The 22,379-nt window shown below is 32.8% G+C and overlaps 1 protein-coding gene across 2 annotated transcripts in view; it reads right to left on the bottom strand.

The window, feature by feature from the left end:
• Positions 1-1,187: 1,187 nt before the first annotated feature.
• Positions 1,188-22,379, bottom strand: part of LOC145269438 (uncharacterized) — a 22,269-nt gene continuing 1,077 nt past the window's right edge. The window contains exon 2 of one of the 2 annotated variants that reach the window (XM_080125116.1): positions 1,188-2,571. In XM_080125116.1, coding sequence (XP_079981242.1) covers positions 1,796-2,566 — 771 coding nt within the window. In that variant the 5' untranslated portion in view covers positions 2,567-2,571 and the 3' untranslated portion in view covers positions 1,188-1,795. The remainder of the gene's footprint in view (positions 2,572-22,379) is intronic. The other variant, XM_080125115.1, reaches the window with a different exon arrangement.

The raw sequence follows: 22,379 nt of genomic DNA, 5'->3' as shown, positions 1-22,379 counted from the left end.
GTTTCATGCTTGTGAGATATCGTCAGGCTTATACATAAGCCTGACAAATTCTCACCAGGAAGAAATGTGAAATATTATGTGTAGCTTAATTGCCATATATATTTTCATAACTTTATATATATACATACATATATATATATATATGCACATAGATTTAAGTATAAAAACCTGGAGACTGAGACATCATTTATTCCGTATTCTAATGAACCTTGAATATAAACCCATTTTACACATTTGTTACTCGTTTTCATTCTGCTTCACATATATATATATATGACTTAAGAAGGAACAATTGTCCTGTCAATGTTTTAAAATTTTCCTATTTCTTTCACCTATCTCATATAGACTTATATATACATATATAGACATATATGCATACATAGACTTATATATACATACATATACTTAAGATTTAAGTAGACTGAGACGTCATTTATTTCATATTCTTATGAACCTTGAACATCAACCTTCTGACACCTTTGCTGTTTTCATTCTGCTTAACTTTATTTATATATATATATATATATATATATATATGACTTAAGTATATTATTATAATATTTAATATACTAAAGTACACATCATTGACAGTACAATTGTTTCTAACTACGTTTTAAAATTTTCCTATTTCTTTCACCTATCTCATACATTCTGACCGACAGCTCTTTTTAACCCTTTACCGCCAAATTGTACTTTCATAAAAGAAAGGCAATCTTTCTTACTCTTATGACTTGTCAACTCAACTGCTCTTCAAAGTACAGGTCATGATTCAACAACTTAATGAGGAGGTTTGTTTATGTTCATGCATCATTTACACTAACTTCCATCATGTGTGGGTTTTTTTTCATTCACATTCACCCCCAACATACATATACTTAAGACTTAAGTAGACTGAGACGTCATTTATTTCATGTTCTTATGAACCTTGAATATCAACCTTCTGACATCTTTGCTGTTTTCATTCTGCTTAACTTTATATATATATATATATATATATATATATATATATATATATATATATATATATATAGAGAGAGAGAGAGAGAGAGAGAAAAAAAAAAAAAAAAAAAAAGGAACAAACCTCTGGAAGTCTCGAAATAAAGACGAAACGTTGATGAACACATAATACGGTTTGTTCCTTTTTTTTTTTTCTCTATTTTGTCGGAATACTGTTTCCATTACTTTCATCATATATATATATATATATATATATGACTTAAGTATATTATTATAATATTTAATATACTAAAGTACACATCATTGACAGGACAATTGTTGCTAACTATGTTTTAAAATTTTCTTATTATTTCTTTCACCTATCTCATACATTCTGACCCACGGCTCTTTTTAACCCTTTACCACCAAATTGTACTTTCAAGCCGCCTTTCAAAAAAGAAAGGCAACCTTTCTTACTCTTATAACTTGTCTTTTGACTTGTCAGCTCAACTTGTCTTCAAAGTACAGGTCTATGCATGATTCAACAACTTAATGAGGAGGTTTGTTTATGTTCATGCATCAGTTGCATGCTTACTTCCGTCACTTGTGGGTTTTTTTTTCATTCACATTCCCCCTTCAACAAGGCATATCACCACTTTGACATAAGGGGTTACAATTTGGGACCATGCCTAGAAAAGATTTACAAGATGTTGGTTTACATTATGTTTAAATCATACTGCATATCAGTAGAGTCAGGGAAGCAACTAGTAGAAAGGGAATTCCAAAGTCTAGCTGTTCAAGAGAAGAAACTATTAGAGTAGAAAGCTTTCTGAGTTTCTGGCGGTAAAAGATTGAGATTCTAACTATCCCTTTGTGTGTGAATACGCATGTGTTTTGTCAGACTTGATTTCTCAGAAAATGAAGATACACATTTTACACAGGAAAAAGGTTTTCCCACGGTGTGTATACGCATGTGTTTTTTCAATGTTGTTTCGACCGAAAACGATGCTGTGCAGATTACGCACGTAAACGGTTTCTCCCCACTGTGCGTGCGCATATGTTTGGTCAGCGTTGATTTCTCGGAAAACGAAGATCCGCAGATTCCGCAGGAGAATGGTCTCTCCCCAGTGTGTACGCGCATGTGTTTTTTCAGTGTAAATTTATCAGCAAATGAAGATGCACAGATTCCACAGGAAAACGGTCTCTCCCCAGTGTGTACACGGACGTGTTTTTTCAACGTTGATTTGTCAGCAAATGAAGACCCACATACTTGGCAACAAAATGGCCGCTCCCCAGTATGAACACGCATGTGCGTGTTTAAATTCGACTTCTCGTAAAACGCAGATCCACATAGGCTGCAAGAGAATTGCTTCAGCCCAGTGTGTACGCGCATGTGTTTCGCCAGACTTGATTTCTCCGAAAATGAGGATCCGCATGTTTCGCAGGAGAATGGTCTCTCGCCCGTGTGTACGCGCTGGTGTGTAATGAAATGTTGTTTGCGGGAAAATGAATAGCCGCATATTTCGCAGGAAAATGGTTTCTCCTTCGTGTGGATACGTGTGTGACGATTTAGATTTGATCTGTCTGTAAATGACGATCCACAAACTGAACAGGAAAATGATTTCGACATTATATCTGTAAACAAATAAAAAAAATATCAAAACAAATGCTTGACAATTCATTAAATATAAAAATAACTCAAACTATGTAAAATAACACATCAATAAATAAAAACACATCTAGAAAAAATATCTATCATTTACTGATGACAGTCATGAAATCAACATTATATCTATAAATATCAAAACATTATATCTATAAATATCAAAACATTATATCTATAAATATCAAAACATTATATCTATAAATATCAAAACATTATATCTATAAATATCAAAACAAGTATTTAACAATTCATTACATTTTTATAAAAATAACTTATGTAGAAATATTGATGTTGCCCAATCGTAATATACACCTAACTATGATAGTATAATTCATGCAGGTTGCGTATATTGTCATGTAATTAAGTTAATAACTAAAACACATGTCTATGCGAACTTACATTTGAAATAGACATTACTGCAGTCTTTATTTACAACAATGTGGTTGCTTGTTGTCGGCATTTGTTATAGTTGTATGACAATGAGAAAAAAGAAAAAAAATGTCTATTATTCACGCAAATTGATTGAAATATTTGCTTTAGTTTTTAAATTTTATACATAACTAGCAGGCCTCTAAAGGGACTATAAGGGCATAGCCCACTTAAAACTTAAATAAACATTTTTATTTAAGAAATCTTGTTCCTTAGAAGTGCTGGTTGAGTTTAAATGAAATAAATATGTATTGTATATGTTTGAAACCAAAAACAAGGTATTATTACAAAATAAACAGACATTTATTTCGTAATAAACGGGTGTATATGCCGTCTAGTTTTCTTTCCAATCTTTTGGTGAGTGTCCAGGTTGTAGCACCGTAAACAAAGGACAGACTCTACCACTGCCCTGAAGAACTGCCTTTTCAGTTTGTCAGTAAGATACACTTAAATATGATAATTCATGCAGGTTGCGTATATTGTCATGTGTTTTAGTTAATAACTAAAACATATGTCAATGCGAACCTACATTTGAAATAAATATTACCTACAACAATTATAAATAAATATTACTTACAAAAAATAAATATTACTTACAACAAATAAATATTACTTACAACAAATAAATATTACTTACAACAAATAAATATTACTTACAACAAATAAATATTACTTACAATAAATAAATATTACAATAAATAAATATTACTTACAATAAATAAATATTACTTACAACAATGCGGTTTTTTGTTATCAACATTTGTTTCTACCATTCGAAAATGAGAAAAAAAAAGAGAAAAAAATGTCTATAATTAAATGATCGAATTAATCTATTATCTAAAACACATGGCAACCAAACCCAACTCCATGAATAAATATGTGAAGATATAAACAAACTGAAGCATAAGACCATTTTACAAAATTAGTGGATTCGAGATTAACCCGAAACATGGCTGATAACTCTAAAACAACCAAATCAATAAGTGTACCTCTAAAGGGACTTTAAGGGCATAACCCACTTAAAACTTAAATAGATTGTATTTGTTTAAACTTTAACTCCTGTATAAAATTTTCTGCCAAAAACAATGGAAGTGATCACAGATCTCAGTATTACCCTCTATCTGCTGAATGTGCTCTCATTTTTAAGTGACTCATGGGTATAGAAACCTCTTAAATCTTATGTATAACTGATTTAAATGAAATTTAAATCATATGTTTAAGACATTAATTCAGAATTTCTTTTTTTTTTTAACATTTCTGCTTTTTCTAACTATGTAGAAATACATATCTAAAAACACATGACAATGTGAACCAACATTTGAACTAGACATTATTGCAGTCTTTATTTACAACAAAGTGGTTGTTTGTTGTCGGCATTTGTTGTTACTGTACGACAATGAGAAAAATGTCTATAATTTACGGATGATAGTCATGAAATCAACATTATATATATATATATATATATAAATATCAAAACAAGTATTTAATATATAAATAAATAAAAATAATATAAAAAAATGTTTTATAATTCATCTATATATATAAAAGCGAAAATGTATGTGTGTATGTATGTACGCTTTTCCCCGAAAGGCTTCTTTCAGAAAAGCGCTTGCTCGGTTCACAACTTCTTAAAACTTTTTATATCATCTATAAATTGTAATATCTCAGAGTTACCCACGGAGCTCGCCTGTCTATTCAATTTTATTGACTTTCAAACGTTAATTATTCCACATTTCCCGCACCGGCATGCGTTACATTCGGTTTTCGGTATTAAAAAAAGCCAAACTCAACTCTAATCACAGACCGAAAGTCAGTTATCTCAAGAGAGCTAAGTAACGTTTGTTCAATGTCGACTTCGTCATATCAGATTGTAGCTTTCATTTCGCTCCTCCTAATAAACAGGGAGCGGGTTTTTAAAAACAAACAAACCGATTTATTCACCTCATTCAAAACTGTCCCGCACAAAATCCTAACTGCTGAATACCTATCGCCGTCACGTCAATCAAAAACGCGCACCTGTTTTTTTTAAAACACTACTATTTTCCAACTGCGCGTCGTGAAGGCTTCGTTTTTTTTCACATTTTCGGGGGTTTTTCACATACCCCGAAAAACACCCGGGCAACGCCTGGTACCCCTCGCTAGTTATATATAAAAATAACCGAAGCTATGTAGAAATGCAGATCTATTAACTAAAACACACATCATAAAATATTTGCTTAAGTTTTTAAATTTTATACATAACTAGCAGGCCGCCCAGCATTGCCCGGTCCTAAGATGCACTAAAATACGATACATAATTCATATAGATTATGTATTTATTATTATAGAGACAATTTTCTATCAATTATTATATTAAACCTCATAAAGTGAGATCAAAATTAAAAAATATATGTGACATGGGTACCATCATTTACAACTAAAACCAAAACATACAATGTTCCACCCTTATTCCTTAGCTACTGAGCCACCCCTATATATATATATATATATATATATATATATATATATATATATATATATATATTCTGAATTTTATTATGTTCAGGTTACAGATATATAAAAAAAATTCCATAAAAACTGTAAAAAAACTCAAGGAAGAAATATAGGTAAATTTTTATTTCATGGTTTTCCTTAAAAGGAAAATAGATTCCATATTATTCATTAAATAATGTTTTCTCAATGTCTGAAGAGAGGGCGTTCTTGTAAATATTTTCAAATGATATTAGGTTTGAAATTGTCTGAACGGTCATGAAACAATTGTAACTTGAATGAAAATACAGAACTTGTTGCTATCAATCCAATCTTTTTCTTGATTTTGTGAAACTATATATATATATATATATATATATATATATATATATATATATATATATCACCTAATCATCAAAGACAAGATGCAAGAAAACAAGCAAGGTCCACAGAGTTTTATAATAATTATATATATACTAGCATGAGTGCCTGGCATTGCCCGGGTGTTTGGAGGTGTGTGTTCAGCAAAAAAAAAAAAAAAAAAAATAGGTAGTAGGAAGGCAGGCAGGCTTAAACCCGTACTGTGAAGGAGGAAAAGAATGGGAAAAAAACCTGGCATCTTTGTTGTTACGACCACCATCAAACCGGAAGTGACATAGGTTTAAATTAAGGCTAGACAATCGAAAAGAGGGGATGATTTTCGAAAATATCGGCGAAAAAAGTGACCCTTGCCTGTAGAAAAATGCTCAGCTGAGAGTGAAGAAATTAATGTTTTTAGCCAATATTTCGGTATTTGTCGTCTGAAGGGTCGAGCTTCAAAACGATATTGATCTTGTGAAACTCTGTCACCTCTGTCGAAAGTTTCAGGCAGACATGCAAACATACATACATACATTTATATATTGGTAGCTCAAATTTTCGACCCAAACTGATTAAAAAGCTTGCCCTATCTCTGAATACGCTTTATGTAAAATTTCAAATGCTTAGATCAGAAATTGTCTGAATAATTTGGTAGAGGCCGCAGAGGTCAATTTTATTTTTAACTTTGACCTCTATTATGACCCCTTAACATTTATTTCTTTGGGCTCAAATCAAGTTATGAAGTTAGATTCATGTCCAAGGACCATATATCTAAATTTTCAATTGTTCATATTCAAAATTGGCGGAGGAGTTTGGTAAAGTTCTCAAAGGTCAAATCATTGCACTTTGACCCGTTAACAGCCAAATTCCTGGCCGAAAACTGATTACAAAGATTTTCCCAAATCTCAGTACACTGTATATCAAATTTCGAGTCTGTAGACTTAAAATTGACAGAGTTATTGCGTAGGGAAATGTACACACACAGACACTTTTATAGATATACAGATATGACGCCTCCGTTCAGTCTTGAAAGACAAAGGAGACCCCCTGTAGGGGCAGCTGCGCATCTAATTGCATGGCAAGGGTTGTGCAATGTCCAATCGCACTTTTCCTGAATCGGCATTGCTCAAGTCCAGTGAAAAGGAGAGGTCTAGGATGACTGGAAACAATGCCGAGATAAGTGGAGAGACATATAGCCCCTGGAAGTCTCAAATGGTCACCCATCTGGTACTGGCCAGGCTCATCGTTTCTTAACTTCGGTGATCTGATGGGAAACGTGTCAACATGATTATGCCATATATATATATATAATTATATATGGATATGTGCTAAAGGAATAGTCAATGCTCAAAATGTTTATACATTTTGACTCCCCTCCATTTACTTAAAAATTCACCAAAAACCAGAAAATTAACCAATTTTAATTAAATTTTCAGTATTTATAAAATAACTAGCGAGGGGTACCTGGCGTTGCCGGGTGTTTTTCGGGGTATGTGAAAAAAAACGCGAAAATGTGAAAAAAAAAACCCGAAGCCTTCACGACACGCAGTTGGAAAATAGTAAAGTGTTAAAAAAACAGGTGCGTATTTTTGATTGACATGACGGCGATAGGTATTCAGCAGTTACGATTTTGTGCGGGACAGTTTTGAATGAGGTGAATAAATTGGTTTGTTTGTTTTTAAAAACCCGCTCCCTGTTTATTAGGAGGAGCGAAATGAAAGCTACAATCTGATATGACGAAATCGACATTGAATAAAGTTACTTAGCTCTCTTGAGACAACTGGCTTACGGCCTGTGATTAGAGTCGAGTTTCACTTTTTTTATACCAAAAACCGAATGTAACGCATGCCAATGCAGGAAATGTGGAATAATTAATGTTTGAAAGTCAATAAAATTAAATTGACAGGCGTGCTCCGTTGGTAACTCTGAGATATTACAATTTATAGATGATATAAAAAGTTTTAAGAAGTTGTGAACCGAGCAAGCGCTTCTCTGAAAGAAGCCTTTTGTGGACATCAAGGAAAAGCGTACATACATACATACATACATTTTCGCTTTTATATATATATATAGATGATCACGTAATATAATGAACCCATTATTTTTATTTGAATCTTAGTGTAAATGTATTATTTCGGTTAAACAAAAAAACCTTTAATAAAGTTATGGTTTTCTGTAGTAAAAAAAAAATGCATGAATTTATTTTTTATTTTTATGAAAATAAAGCATTGTAAATTGTAACAATAAAAAGGGGAAAAAAAGTAATTTTTACAGGAAAATTACGAAAAAGCCCTTAAAGTCCATATTAATGAATTTGATATAACTCAAAGAAAAATTAATTTCTCAGACTACCGATATTATCATTGAATTAAGCATTGTTTATCTAATATTTTCACATAAAAATAATTATAATTGCAAAATATATTTCTAGTTTTCATTTTTTTTAGATTTTTGATTTTTATGTGTAAGATTTTAATATTTTCTTTGCTTGAATGAACATGAAAATTTCGATGTAAAATAATTTTAATATAATCTTGAAAAATAAAAATTTTATTTAAAAGCAGGAACAGAGAAAAATAATTAAATTATAAAATGGTGAAAATTATACAAACATTCATGATCGGAATGTACGGATGCACAGCTGGGGGGGGGGGAACCAGCAGTCCCTACCTCACTTCAATGACCCTGACATCATCTTCAAACAGCCTTTTAACGTCCTGACATTTTTGGTTTTCATAGAATCCATGCTTAGATGACTTTATTTGTGTTTGCTTAAGCAAAGGCTTAATACTTTTTGGGGTTAATTTAAGGTGATTTTTAAAATTAAATTCAATATCTTAGGACTTTATATCACTAATTATCTTTGAAATAGACCCAGAAAACTAACTTTCAAAGGATTTTTAAAATGAATTTATTTAACTTTAAAATTTAGTTGAATTTGTCAGCTTCTGAATGTCGTCATGTAAATATTTTTTATTATAACTTATTTTTTTCATGTGTACAAATATTTTTTCCTTTTGGAAATAAACTTTAGGCTTCAATGTTTCAAATACAATCAAAAAGTAGCCTAAATGTTACAAAAAAATTATGATAAACCATCTTTCAAAACTATGTCACCCCTATCTTTTTTTTTTTTGCACCATTATCAGCCGTATCTAATTATATAGATAATAAATTTTTATCATCAAAACTGGGTTCATAATCTTTTTTTTTATATTTTCAACTCCCTAGTCTCTTAAAAACCTAGAATATTGTTTTATTAACTAAAACATATGTCAACATGTATCTACACTTGAATAAACATTATTAGTCTCTATTTACAAGAAAATTAAGACTGTACATTACTATCTTTGAAATAGACCCAGAAAACTAATATTTGTCTTTCAAAGGATTTTTACAATGAATTTATTTAACTTTAAAATTTAGCTGAATTTGTCAGCTTCTGAATGTCGTCTTGTAAATATTTTTTTATTATAACTTATTTTTTTTAATGTGTACAAATATTTTTTCCTTTTGGAAATAAACTTTAGGCGTCAATGTTTCAAATACAATCAAAAAGTAGTCTAAAATGTTACAAAAAAAATTATGATAAACCATCTTTCAAAACTATGTCACCCCTATCTTTTTTTTTGCACCATTATCAGCCGTTTCTAATTATATAGATAATGAATCTTTATCACTAAACCTAAGTTCATAATCTTTGTTTGATATTTTCAACTCCCTAGTCTCTTAAGAACCTAGAATATTGCTCTATTATTTAAAACACAGCATAATCACGTTTGACACAACAGTTCCTGTCAGATGATCGATGAGCCTGGCCAGTACAAGATGGGTAACCATTTGGGACTTCCGAGTGCTGTATGTGCTCTCCACTTATCTCACCGTTGTTTCCAGTCGTCCTGGACTTCTCCTTCCAATAGACACAAACAGTGCTGATTCAGGAGAGGTGTGGTTGGTGATTGCGCAACTCTTGCCTCACAATTACATGCGCAGCTGCCCCTTCAGTGGGTATCCTTTGTCATTCAAGACTGAATGGAGGCTTTTAATTAAAACATGTGCCACCATGTACCTACGCTTGACTAAATATTATTTGCAATCTCTATTTACAAGAAAACTCATTCTCTGTTACTACGACAAAGAAAAAATATGTTTCAACTGACTATGGTCAGGTATTGATTGAAATATTTGATTTATTTTGCATATATGCAAACAAAAAAAAAATAATAAATCTTTGTCATCAAAATGTTTTTGTTTCAACAAGATTTATATTCAAATAAATAAAAGCCCTGTCGGTGGGGCATTAGAATATGCCGACTGCCCCCCCCCCTGCAGAGGGTAAAAGTCCCTCAATGGGGGTCCTGGATATGACCTTAAACTATATCCAGTGGTGAGGCCCCAGCTTGTGGGCTTTGGGGAGTGTGAAGCCACCCTTTAATTACCATTGCTCCCAGGTCCACTCTGACCCGAAGTGGTAGTACCTGTTAGGGTCCCAACTATGGGTTAAATAGAAACTGACGTGAAAACAACAAGTATATTCTATTAAAACAATTTTCTTCAAAATCTTTGGATTCGGCATTAAATAAAAAGGGTTGATATGCCGTAAAACAAAAACAACCAACCAACCAATTAAATAAATAAAAATAATCGTTTATAATAAAGTCAATGTTTAATCTAATATCCATCAATCTAATAGGTTGAGAATTTGCCGAATTTTTAATTTTGATTTCAAATGATGTTTTTTCAAATAAGTTTTCGTTATGATACCTTTACTTTATATATCATTTTTAAGAACTTTTTTCGCTCAGCATAATCATTTAAATTACAATTGTTTTAAAACAATTATGTCTTCTTTTCAGAACGTTTAATACAAGATAGAAAAAAGCAAATTCGTACAATTTTCTCATTTCAAGTCAAGCTAGATCAAAAAGTTGCTGAAACAGCCTGCGATATCAACAAATCATTTGGTCAAAGAACCACTATTGAATGCACAGCACAATGGTGATTTAAGAAATTTTGTGGTGGCCTTGAAGATAATGAGCACAGTGGTCAGCCATTGGATAATGACAATGATCAATTAAGAGCGTTAGTTGAATGCACAACGATTCAAGAACTTTTGAATTAAACTTAATGTATATGATCATTTCCAAGCACTTGAGAGATTGGAAAGACAAAAATGCATCATGAATTGACCAACAACCAAAAAAAACGTAGTTAGGAATTGTCATGTTCCCTTCTTTGATACAACAAGAACGACCCGTTTCTTGAATGGGTTGTGACTTGCAATGAAAAGTGGGGTTCTTTATGACAAGCTGAGTGGTTAGGCACCAGCAGAGCTCCACGACACTTCCTGAAGCCAGAGTTGCCCTAAAAGGTCACGCTATTTGGTGGTTTGCGACCAGTCTCATCCATTACAGCTTTTTGTAATGTAGGCGACACGATTAAAGCAAAGATATATTGTAAACAAATGGAGGTGCATCAGAAACTTTAATAACAACACCCAACATTAGTCAAGAGAAAAGACCCAATTCTTCACGACTATGCCGTTGCTAAACCCTAGAGAAGTTGGACAAATTAGGCTATGAAACTCTGCATCATCCACCATACTCCCTAGGCCTCTCATCTACTGACTACCACTTTTTCAATCATCTCAACAGCTTTCTGCATGAGAAATGCTTCGAAAACTAAGCGATATCAAAAATGCCTTCAGCAACTTCATCACCACCAGAACGTAAGATTTTTATGTTACTCGCATAAATACACTTGTTTTGCGTTGGCAAAAGTGTGTTGATTTTGATGGTGCTTATTTTGGTCAATAAATTTTTGTTTGAACCGAGATATGTTCATCTGAATTTAAAAGTTAAAAACCGCAATAACTTTCTTGTAAACCTGGTTCATTGAAGACATTGCCAAGGTGCTGCAAAGAAGGTGGAAAACTACTTGCACATGAGAGTATCCCCGTATATAGATTTTGTTGTCACTTGCTCCATAGATGGACATCATAAAAACTAGGAAATCTTGAAAATTTGAGCATGTAACTCCAAACGATTGCATATTTAGAGCATTTTCCGTTTGGCAAAAATCGCCAGAGATGTCACTCTGGCAATATTTGATTGATTACATTTTCTTCAATTTTTTAGAAACATGACGTCACTCTGAAAATTTACTCAATCAAGTTTTTTGACGTAAAAAAAAAACGTACATGGCATCAGATTTGATTCCTTGGGTCAAAAATATACTCGAGTGAATTTTTAGGGTCACTTCATGTCCAAAACTGATATATTCAAGAAACAATCTACTACACTTCATCTGTTCTGGTCTCATTCAGTCATGGTGAAGTCCTTCACTGTAGCAATTGTCCACTTCTAAATAATTCCTTTAAAAGAGTTTGGCTTTCAAATATTAAAACGTGCCTAAGGTAAGCAAATAGGAACACCACATGACAAACCTTATGTCCTCTAATACACAGTTTTTATAATTATACTACATTTTAAGTCTTATTGTGCATCTTGTATAATAGTTGATTATGTTAACCGAAACCATATGGCAAAATCACATTAGACACACCAGTCCATGTCAAATCTTCAAAGTTAAGCAACATTAAAGCTGAATTTTTAGGGTCACATCATATTCAAAACAAGATTTATTTTGTGCATTATGCTTACATCCACGTGATAGTCATTTAATTGTTATGAACTTCCATTTTTTTTTTTTTACCACTCGAGAATAAGGGTTAAAGAGTGTACAGTAGAAATTGGACAATATAGTAATCATTAGTAATGGAAATTCGGTAAATTTGTTAACTTATATGGAACAGCTCATCAAAAACTTGTTTACGTTAGACTTGAAGACAACCATATTGTAGTCAGCTGGAAAGCAGGAAAACAGAAGACAATTCCATAGGCGTGCAGTTCTAAGAAAGAAGCTTTGCTCATGGAATCTATGTTTAGGTTTAGGCACAGATAAAGACTGGGGGAAATTAATGATAGTGTTTTTCTGCTAGACGGAATAATTTTACCAAGAATTTTTCATAAGTTTTGGTTTCAGTTTCCATTATAGTTGTAATCTATTTTTTTATAAATAATTTTATCAAGAATTCTTCATAAATTTTGATTTTGATTATAGCTAAACGAACACAAGTTATATATGTATGCATATATATTTTTTTAATAAGTTTTCGTTTCAGTTTCGATTCAAGCTAATGCACCCAAGTCATATGAATATATTTTTTTATTTTTGAAATCGCAAGTTTATTATATATAAAAATTGATAGAACATAAACTCTATAATATATATGAAATCGGCAAGAATTAAAATATCATATTTACGCGTACTTTATGACCGAGCTATGCTGGGCATCCTTGCTAGCTTAGATAAGTACTTTTGCTGTTTTAACTAAAGAATTACAATCAGATCATCTCCATTTACACTGAATATCTACAGAATGCCACCATCAATATATTACATATGAGTGAGTCCCCTGTGGAATTTCCACAGGTCCTGCTAGTCTCAGTTAATTTATTTAAAAACAAAAAAATGCTCTAAAATCGTTAACTGCTCAAATTCTCAGGATTTTTTATGAAGTTCATTTATGGTGCAATCGATAACAAAATCAGAGGACATGGGTGTCAAACTCACAGATTTATGGATGATTAGACATGAAATTAACACAAGTTTCCATCTAATAAGTTAAGAAATTAATTTAGTTTTAGTCTCTCTCTCTCCTTAAGTTAATTTTCTCCAATAAAATCTTAAAGAAACTGAACATCTCATGTCTTTCCTGTTCGATTTGTCTTAGTTCCTATTTCCAATACCTCCCCACGGGACAGAGTTAGACACCAGGGTCGTTTTTTAATGTGGAGAAAAGGAACAAAAATAAAAATTGTCTCAGTCGTGAAAGACTTCTCCTCCACTGACAGAGAACAAGAAATTGAAGTGCAACATCAAAAGAACAGATACTACACTTTGATCTTGTCCCGAAGGCCAACGTCTTAGTTAAACAGAGAATCACCAATGATTGGATGAGTTGATCACAGCCACTCACGAAACGTTGTCTGTGTGCATATCTAGTTGTAACTTGTGTATTTATAATGCGTGGGTCTCAGTATTTACACATAAAATGCAGTTCCTGTAACATATGGATAACATTATATATGAATGGTGTGTACATAACAATAGATTTCATCTAGAGTCTATAGAAATGTGTGATGTGTATCCACATCTTTAATGTAACACGTCACATAAGTGGCTTCTGTCATTAACATTTTCTCTAGCTAGCCAGTCGAAATGCCTCCATGACTGACGGCAAATTCTAACTCCGTCCATTCATTAATGCGGTGGCTATCTAAATGAGTCTAACTCTAAGACTAAAACTGAATCGTGTATAAAACTACCCTTTTGTTTGCAAGTCAACTGTTATTCTAAATTAACTTTTGTTTTGCTAAAACTAACATTCCAATCTTTATTATATAAATAAACCCTGTAATATTGATTTAACATACTTATCTGGCTCAATTATTTGATATGAAATTTCAGTTTTAACTAAAAACATTCAGTTCTTCTTCGTTATACAGTAGAACCCCAGGATACGGTAGCCATACGTTTCAGGTTATGATATGGAATAAAATGTTTTTCTGGCCCCTGGTTACGATATTTGCCCTGCCTTATGGTGTTGTTTATGTTATTTGATTATATACATGTGTTTTATATACTGTACTGTATTTTAATGTCGTTTGCCGGGATTCTACTGCAATAGCAAAATCTGAGTTGTAGAATTGAGCTTTCATTAAAAACAATAATAACTACTTTTTTTTTTTAAATTCAATTTTCACCCCAAACAAGGCACAGTGCCACTTTGAAGCAGGGGGCTACTATCAGGGACTTAATTAGCAGGGTCATTATGAAGGGAGAGGAGTAGAAAGATGTTTGTTAACATTACACTTGAACTTCTGCATATCATTGCAGTTCGGAAAGCAGAATCCCGGAAGGGAGTTCCAAAGACCCGCAGTTCTGGGGAAGAAACTATTGGAGTAAAAGGCTTTCTTGCACCTAGGGATCTCTACTGTAAAGGGATGAGACTTAGTAGCTTGTCGGGTTTGTCGGGGGTAGTTATGTCGGGGAGGTACAAGTGTTTGCAGTTCGTCAGAGCATTCACCATTAAAGTATTTGTAGAACAGGCAGAGGGATGAAACATCTCGTCGATGGGACAGAGGCTGAAGCCTAGATGACAGTTCAGGACCTATCAGGTTGGCGACTCTTTTGAATCCTGTCCAGGAGCGAGAGACAAGCAGCAGATGCACCAGCCCAGATGTAACAACAGTACTCCATACATGGGCGAATGGTGGCCTTATAGAGGTATAGGATACTCTCAAATGTTAATTTCAACTAAAAGCAATGTTAACTCTTTGTCATGTCGCAATTAATTAAATATTACATAAACAGGTATTTCCATGATTCAATGAAAAAATGATTTTGCCATATTTGTTCGTAAAATGTAATGTAAATACAATAAAAATTACTCATTTCTCTCAAATTAACCGAAGTTTTTTTTTTTTTTAACTTTTCAGAAATTAATTACCCCCCCCCCCCGCTACGATGTGTGCTATTCAGTTTATTATGTAAGCAAAACTTGCAACTTTTTTTGGAAAACCGTTTTCTCTTATAATTAAATTTCTGTTTTTTTTTTTTTCATAATTTTGGGATATTTTCATTACTGCAAGTGGACAATTAAGTAGATACCATTGGTTTTACTAGAAATGCAATATTTAGTTTTCAAAATTTTGCTATCATAATGAAGAACCAAACATTCTTTTGTGTCATAGAAAGTTTTCTATTAAATAAACACTAACAATCGCAGTACCACTTTGCTTAAATCAAGATATCTGGCGTTTTTTGAAATCCCAATACACAACAAAAGATTATAAACACATGCATGTGAATATAAAGACATTTGTTGACTGCTCATGAGTAAAAACAATGTTTACACTTGTTGCAATGAGATTAATTAATAATAATAAACTGCTAGCGTTGAGGTGTTTTCTTTATAAGAAAATAAATACTTCTTATTTACATATGCTGTAAAACAGTAAACTATTTCAATGGACCGAAATGATTATTATTATGTAAAATTGCTGCATTGCAATAAAAAGTAAAAACGAAATTTGTAATATGAGCTCAAGTAATATAAATGCTAGTTTGGTGGTGTTTAAATTAAAATAAACCATATGTTCTTACAAACCATTGTAAAATCAAACTAAAATTTAGAATGTTCATTAATAGAAAGTAAGAATTAAATAATGATGTGGTGTTGTCTTTAAAAAAAGTACAGACGTGTTCTTACAAACCACTGTAAATTGTTCCAATAAACTAAAATTTGTTTCTGTAAAATTTTCGTAGACAACTCTCCAGTAGTCTAAGTTTCAGAATGCTCATCAATAGAGTGTTCAATCATATGCAGTATGTTGTGTATATAATTTTGTATTCAGGACAAGATCAAAGTGTAGTATCTGTTCCGGCAGATGCTGCACTTAAGATAATTTGTACCAGTCAATGGAGGGGAAACCCTCTATACTGGGACAATTATTATTTTTGGTAACCAGAGTGACCCCTTTTTGCCTACTTTTAGGGGAGCTGGTTTTTACCTCACATTAAAAACGGCCTTGTGCCTAATTTGCTCAGTGGGGGAGCAAATAAACACCATCTGTTCCGGCAGATGCTGCAAGCTATGACTAGCAAAGACCAGATGTGGGGGCAACCCCACATGTCTGACCTTTAACCAGCTCCCATTTCCCACCTCTCGGGAGCTGGTCCCCTTTTCCCCTTCCCCCTCCCTTCACTCCTCACATTAAAAATCGGCCTTGTGCCTAATTTGCTCGGTGAGGGAGCAAATAAATACCATCTGTTCCGGCAGATGCTGCAAGCTATGACTAGCTATGACTAGCAAAGACCAGATGTGGGGGCAACCCCACATGCCTGACCATTAACCAGCTCCCATTTCCCACCTCTCGGGAGCTGGTCCCCTTTTTCCCTTCCCCCTCCCTTCACTCCTCACATTAAAAATCGGCCTTGTGCCTAATTTGCTCGGTGGGGGAGCAAATAAATACCATCTGTTCTTCAGATGCTGCACTTCATTTTCTTGTTCTCTGTCAGTGGAGGAGAAATCCTTCACGACTGAGACAATTTTTATTTTTGTTCCTTTTCTCCACTTTAAAAAACGACCCTGGTGTCTAACTCTGTCCCGTGGGGAGGCATTGTAAATAGGAACATTGGATCTCTATTTGTTGGTTCTGTTTTGATTTGTCCTGAAATATACTTACATTTATTGCTGTTACTCTCCCGTCTCAACACCACTTAAAAAGTCTCCCGCTGCAACAAGTCCATCTAACACAGAATGCGTTTCTTTTTTTATTTTTCCAAACGCACGCCAGCCCATTCTCGCCTTCACTTTACATGTTCATCTCCTTCATTGCTCCCCCCACCTTCATTTTACACATTTGACTCCTTTGGCGTCGACTTTTTTCTTACCAACCATGTAGCGTCTTCTTTTTTTTTTTTTTTTTTTTTTTTCCTTCAAACGCAAGCTCGAGCATACTTGCCAATTTGCATATGTGTTTAAACATTGCTCCTGCTGCTAATACAATCGCTTGCCATCCATCCTTTGGCTGCTATTTTCACACCTGCTCATATGTGCTTTGTTATAGTCATCTAAAGTTCAGAACCTTCATCAACGAAGAATAAGAATTCAATTATATGTAGTATGCAGTGTATATAATTTTGTATTTTAACGCGTTAACATTGGATTTCTACTTGTTGGTTCTGTTTTGATTTTAATTGAAGATCTTTTTCTCTCGTTATTGTTATAGGCCAAAAATGATAATGAAAAATGGTGAACAGAAACAGCATTAGACGATAAAAGAACGTATAAACATGTGTATAAAGACTTGACGATTGCAAACTGAATAGAAACATAACACCTACTTTCCACTACAGCAGGATTTGACATTAAGTCAGATTTGCAAAGATACTATGTACAGAGTTGGGGCAACGAGATGTCTGTTCACATTACATTTGAACTTTTACATATCAGAACAGTCAGGGAAGCAGGGGCCCAGGAAGAAATTCCAAAGTCGAGCAGTTCAAGGAAAGAAGCTATTTGAGTAGGAGGCTTTACGGCATCTAGGGACTGCTACAGTGTAGGTGTTTGATTTTAACAACAAAATAAAACTATTTATTGTCTGTACACAAGTTTTCATTGCATTATCTTCAGGTCACTAAACTGCAGTATTACCAGAATAATTTTATGAAGTAAAATTTTTAAAAATTAAACTTTTAAGTGTTCTATATTTTCGTTAGATTATTTTAGGAAGATTTTAAATTCTGGTTTTATTAAAAAATGTCATTTACTAAAATAAATGTTGGCATCTTTATAATATATTTAACCATAATATTAATATTTCAAGAATAACAAGAACTGTAACAGCTGTATACTTAAGTATTCAAAAAGTAATTTATTTCAGTGTACATTTAAAATTACACTATTTTACAAAAAAAAAAACAAGAATACGGATTTTTATGTACATTTTTTTCACAGAATAAAGATATTAATATTCGAGAAGTCACAAATTGATCCAATAGTTTTTTTATTGAAGAAAATAAAATTTAACGATTTTTAGTAATTTAGCATTTTTGGCAGCCATTGTTACATATGGAAAAATAAATAAATTACGTTAGTTGAATCGAGTTGCCTCCCTTACATTTTAATGCATCCTAAAAATAAATAGGGCATAGCACATATCCACAGACTCATCAAAAAATTTTATTTAAAAAAAAAAAAAAAAGTGTGATCAATTTACACAATTGTTTGGAATATATTTTCATTCTATGATGAATAAAGATTTTTCTGCATTTTTTAAAATAAATATTATTCTAAATAAGAACCTTTATTTCTTTTTTTTTTCTGTTGATGTTCAAAATACCAGAAAACCGAATGTTTTAAATCATTTCAAAAAATATTTAATAAGGATATTCTGGTTTTTCTAATGAAACAGTTCACATTTTTTTCAAGCAAAGCAATTTAAAATTTTATTTATTTTGTGCTTTTGGTATTTTTTTTATTTTCCTTCTGCCTTAACACTCACTTTTAAAATGACGACTTTTAAAGGTTTTCAAGTATGATGAAAATGAATACCACATTTAAATTTTGTTGAAAATTTAGGGTTTGTATTACTGTACACATAGATTCGAAAAAGTTGTCAAAAAACAAATATATAACAAAAAAATATTATCAAAGGCAAGATAAGTTACTTTTCTACCAAACTGGATACATTTTTTGTGTTTTTTTTCAGCTCGAAAAACATGCAGTGTTTACCGATGTATTGGAAAATTCAAAATGGCGCCCGACACTCTCTTTAACATGATAAGTTTGGGAAAAGGTGTTATAAATAATAAACTAGACAAAATACTATTAAAAAAACACTGAATATATGTCAACTTATGTCACGGTAACATATATTGAGCGAATTTCTAACAGTATTTTGTCTAGTTTATTATTTATAACATCTTTTCCTGAACTTACCATGTTAAAGAGAGAGTCAGGCGCCATTTTGAATTTTCCAATACATCGGTAAACACTGTATGCTTTTCGAGCTGAATAAACATGTTTCACTGAATAAAAACACAAAAAATTATATCCAGTTGGGTAGAAAAGTAACTTATCTTGCCTTTGATAACATTTATTTGCTATATATTTGTTTTTGACAACTTTTTCGAATCTATGTGTACAGTATTACAAACCCAAAATTTAATTTCAACCAGAGTTCGGCTAGATGGTCCGAGATGAGGCCGGTATAAAAGTTAGAAAATGATTGGGATTCAGTTTACTTGGGAGTCAGTTATTAGCAAATTGAAGGAATACCATGTATTGACTCTGGTCAGATGTTGGACAAGCTCCGAAAAAAACCAACGACACCTGCATCCTACAGAGCCCCCCCCATCCACAGCATACCTCATTACCAAATTTGGAAAGGTGCATGTACGTCAGCAACCAACATGTAACAGATAAAGTGCTCATCAAGGTACTGCTAGCAACCTACCATATCACATACTACGAATAGACGCAATATAAGAAACTACTGGGCTGACACGGAACACCACAGACCAAGGACGACGTTGGCACCCCTCAGAACTCTATCGAATGAAATGGCATGCACCAATGAGCCACTCCCCTGACCCAAGGCATGCTCAATATATATCGAAGGGCCAGCGCCTCCCACTACTCCTCCCAGTAACAACGTAAAATGGCAGAGTCAAAGACACCTTAGGGTAGAACCAACCTTCTTGGATCTCCACCTGCTTCTTGGCATTATTTTTTCCACAATTAAATGCAGACAAGTAGTTTTCTAGATATTAAGACCATTATTATTCAACGTAATCCCTCATGTTTTCACTGACTGCCATGTTTTTTTTCCATTGACATTTATTAAGTAATACCTTGGAAAAAAAAACGTCTTCATATCCAGAAAACTACTTGTCTGCCCCAAATTTGCATGTGATATTTGTTTTCGGAAAACCTATAAAAGTTGTCATTTTGAAAGTGTTTAGGTGAAAAGAAAGTAAAAATTTTGGTACTAGTGCACTTATTGATCCGTGCTATTTTTTAAACAGAATTTTGGTACTAGTGCACTTATTGATCCGCGCTATTTTTTAAACAGAATTTTGGTACTAGTGCACTTATTGATCCGTGCTATTTTTTAAACAGAATTTTCAGTTTTAATTAAAGTTTTATATTATCTGTTTTTATTAAATCGTAAGGTTAAAGTACAGAATAGGTACTGTCAGAAAAAGTTATGGTACTCACCTTCCTGCAGCTTCTGACGGAGATGCTTGAGACTAAGAAGCGAGTGCCTTGCTAAGGATTATTTTTATTTGCAATCAATGTCACATGGCACTAGTCGGCCATAAAAGGGGCTTGGTGCACACGTTTTTTGCTATTTTTTTCTTCTTTCCTTTCACAGCTCAAAGCATTATTTTTTGTATGCGTTGCATTTCCCTATCAAGATCCTTTCGGATCTATTATTATTGTTATTATTTCCCTGAAAATTACCGGACCTTGGTACAGGAGTTTATTACACGAGGTCGCAACATCGGCAATCTGTTGCAAGAAAATTAAGGTAAGGTATTCTCTTATTTTCTCTTCTGCATCGGTTGCCGTTGTTAGGTGAAATCACTTTATTATTTTTTTTTTCCTTGCTAAGGTCATCCCCTCCCTTTTGTGACGATTGGAAATCGGCACAGTACAAAACACCACCTTCTCTCCATGTAAACAATGGCTTTCTAAATAATAACATTGTTTTTTTTTCATCATGGAGCAATAAGTATACTAATACCAAAATTTCCACACATTTTATTTACTTTGTTGGTAAGGTTTACCTTTTAAGAAGTTGATTTTTAAAAGTATTCAAGTACGATATGAACGAATATCAAAGTTTAATTTGTTGCAGGCAAGTAATTTTAATTTTTATGATATTAAACTAGGCACCGCCAAAACTGGGGGGGGCAGGTCAGTACTTTTTGACGGACCGTCTTTTTAAAAATCTACCAAAAATCAGGTAATTATCCGATCAATACGAAATTTTCAGCGATTGTTAGGAGAAGAATGAACTTTATAACAGTGTACTTATTTTTCATAAACGATATTTTTATATATATATTTTTTTGCTTACAAACCCCCCCCTTGTTTTGAAGTGGGAACAAATATGCTTAAAATAATCATCTGAAACTGAACAAAACATATTGTGTTGTTGTAACGGACAGAATTATAGATTAAAAAAAAAAAAAAAAAAAAAAATTGTTTGCATACCTTATTTTGACGTCTGAATATCAGAACTTCGATTGTGTTTAATTATCCCGCTTTTGAGTTTTGAAGTGTGAAATTCGGTGAATATGTTAAGTAAAATAATTAATTTAAGTTAAGCAAAACAAAAAAAAAATTTTTTTTAATATTTATACGAAAAAAGCCATTTTAAAATTTTTGATAAATAAATTAACAATTTTTTTTTAGCGAGCCGAATAATGCATGACCATTATTAAACAGGGCATGCTTTGAATAATCGATACAAAAAAAAAAAAATTCGATAAATATTGTGCCCTTTGTGTTAAAAATAGCATCATTTTTTTCGATCCCGTTTGAAAACGTTTGCCGCCTTTCGACTACGGTGGACCAAACGCGCTGAAATAATTTTTTTTTATTCTGCTTTAAATTGCCCCCCCCCCATTTTGGGGAGCCTAGCCCCCACACACATACACATTAAAAACCAAACTCATACAAATGGTCACCCATCTGGTACTGGCCAGCCTCAGCTTAATAATACATTGAAATTTTCGTCACTGAAAAATAAGTTTTTTTGGCCTGTTTGGTCTTCCATAGTTTTCTTATTATCAAAACGAAAACGTAAACAGAGTCGATCTGAACTCTACGTAGATGCGAAATATCTGGTTACCTATATGAATAAGTGGAATTATTTGA

The sequence above is a fragment of the Euprymna scolopes genome, chromosome 45, assembly GCF_053919585.1.
Source record: "Euprymna scolopes isolate OS-2025 chromosome 45, ASM5391958v1, whole genome shotgun sequence".
NCBI lineage: Eukaryota > Metazoa > Mollusca > Cephalopoda > Sepiida > Sepiolidae > Euprymna > Euprymna scolopes.
The sequence above is the reverse complement of the archived record's forward strand: the minus strand, read 5'-3'. Positions and strand labels throughout refer to the sequence as shown.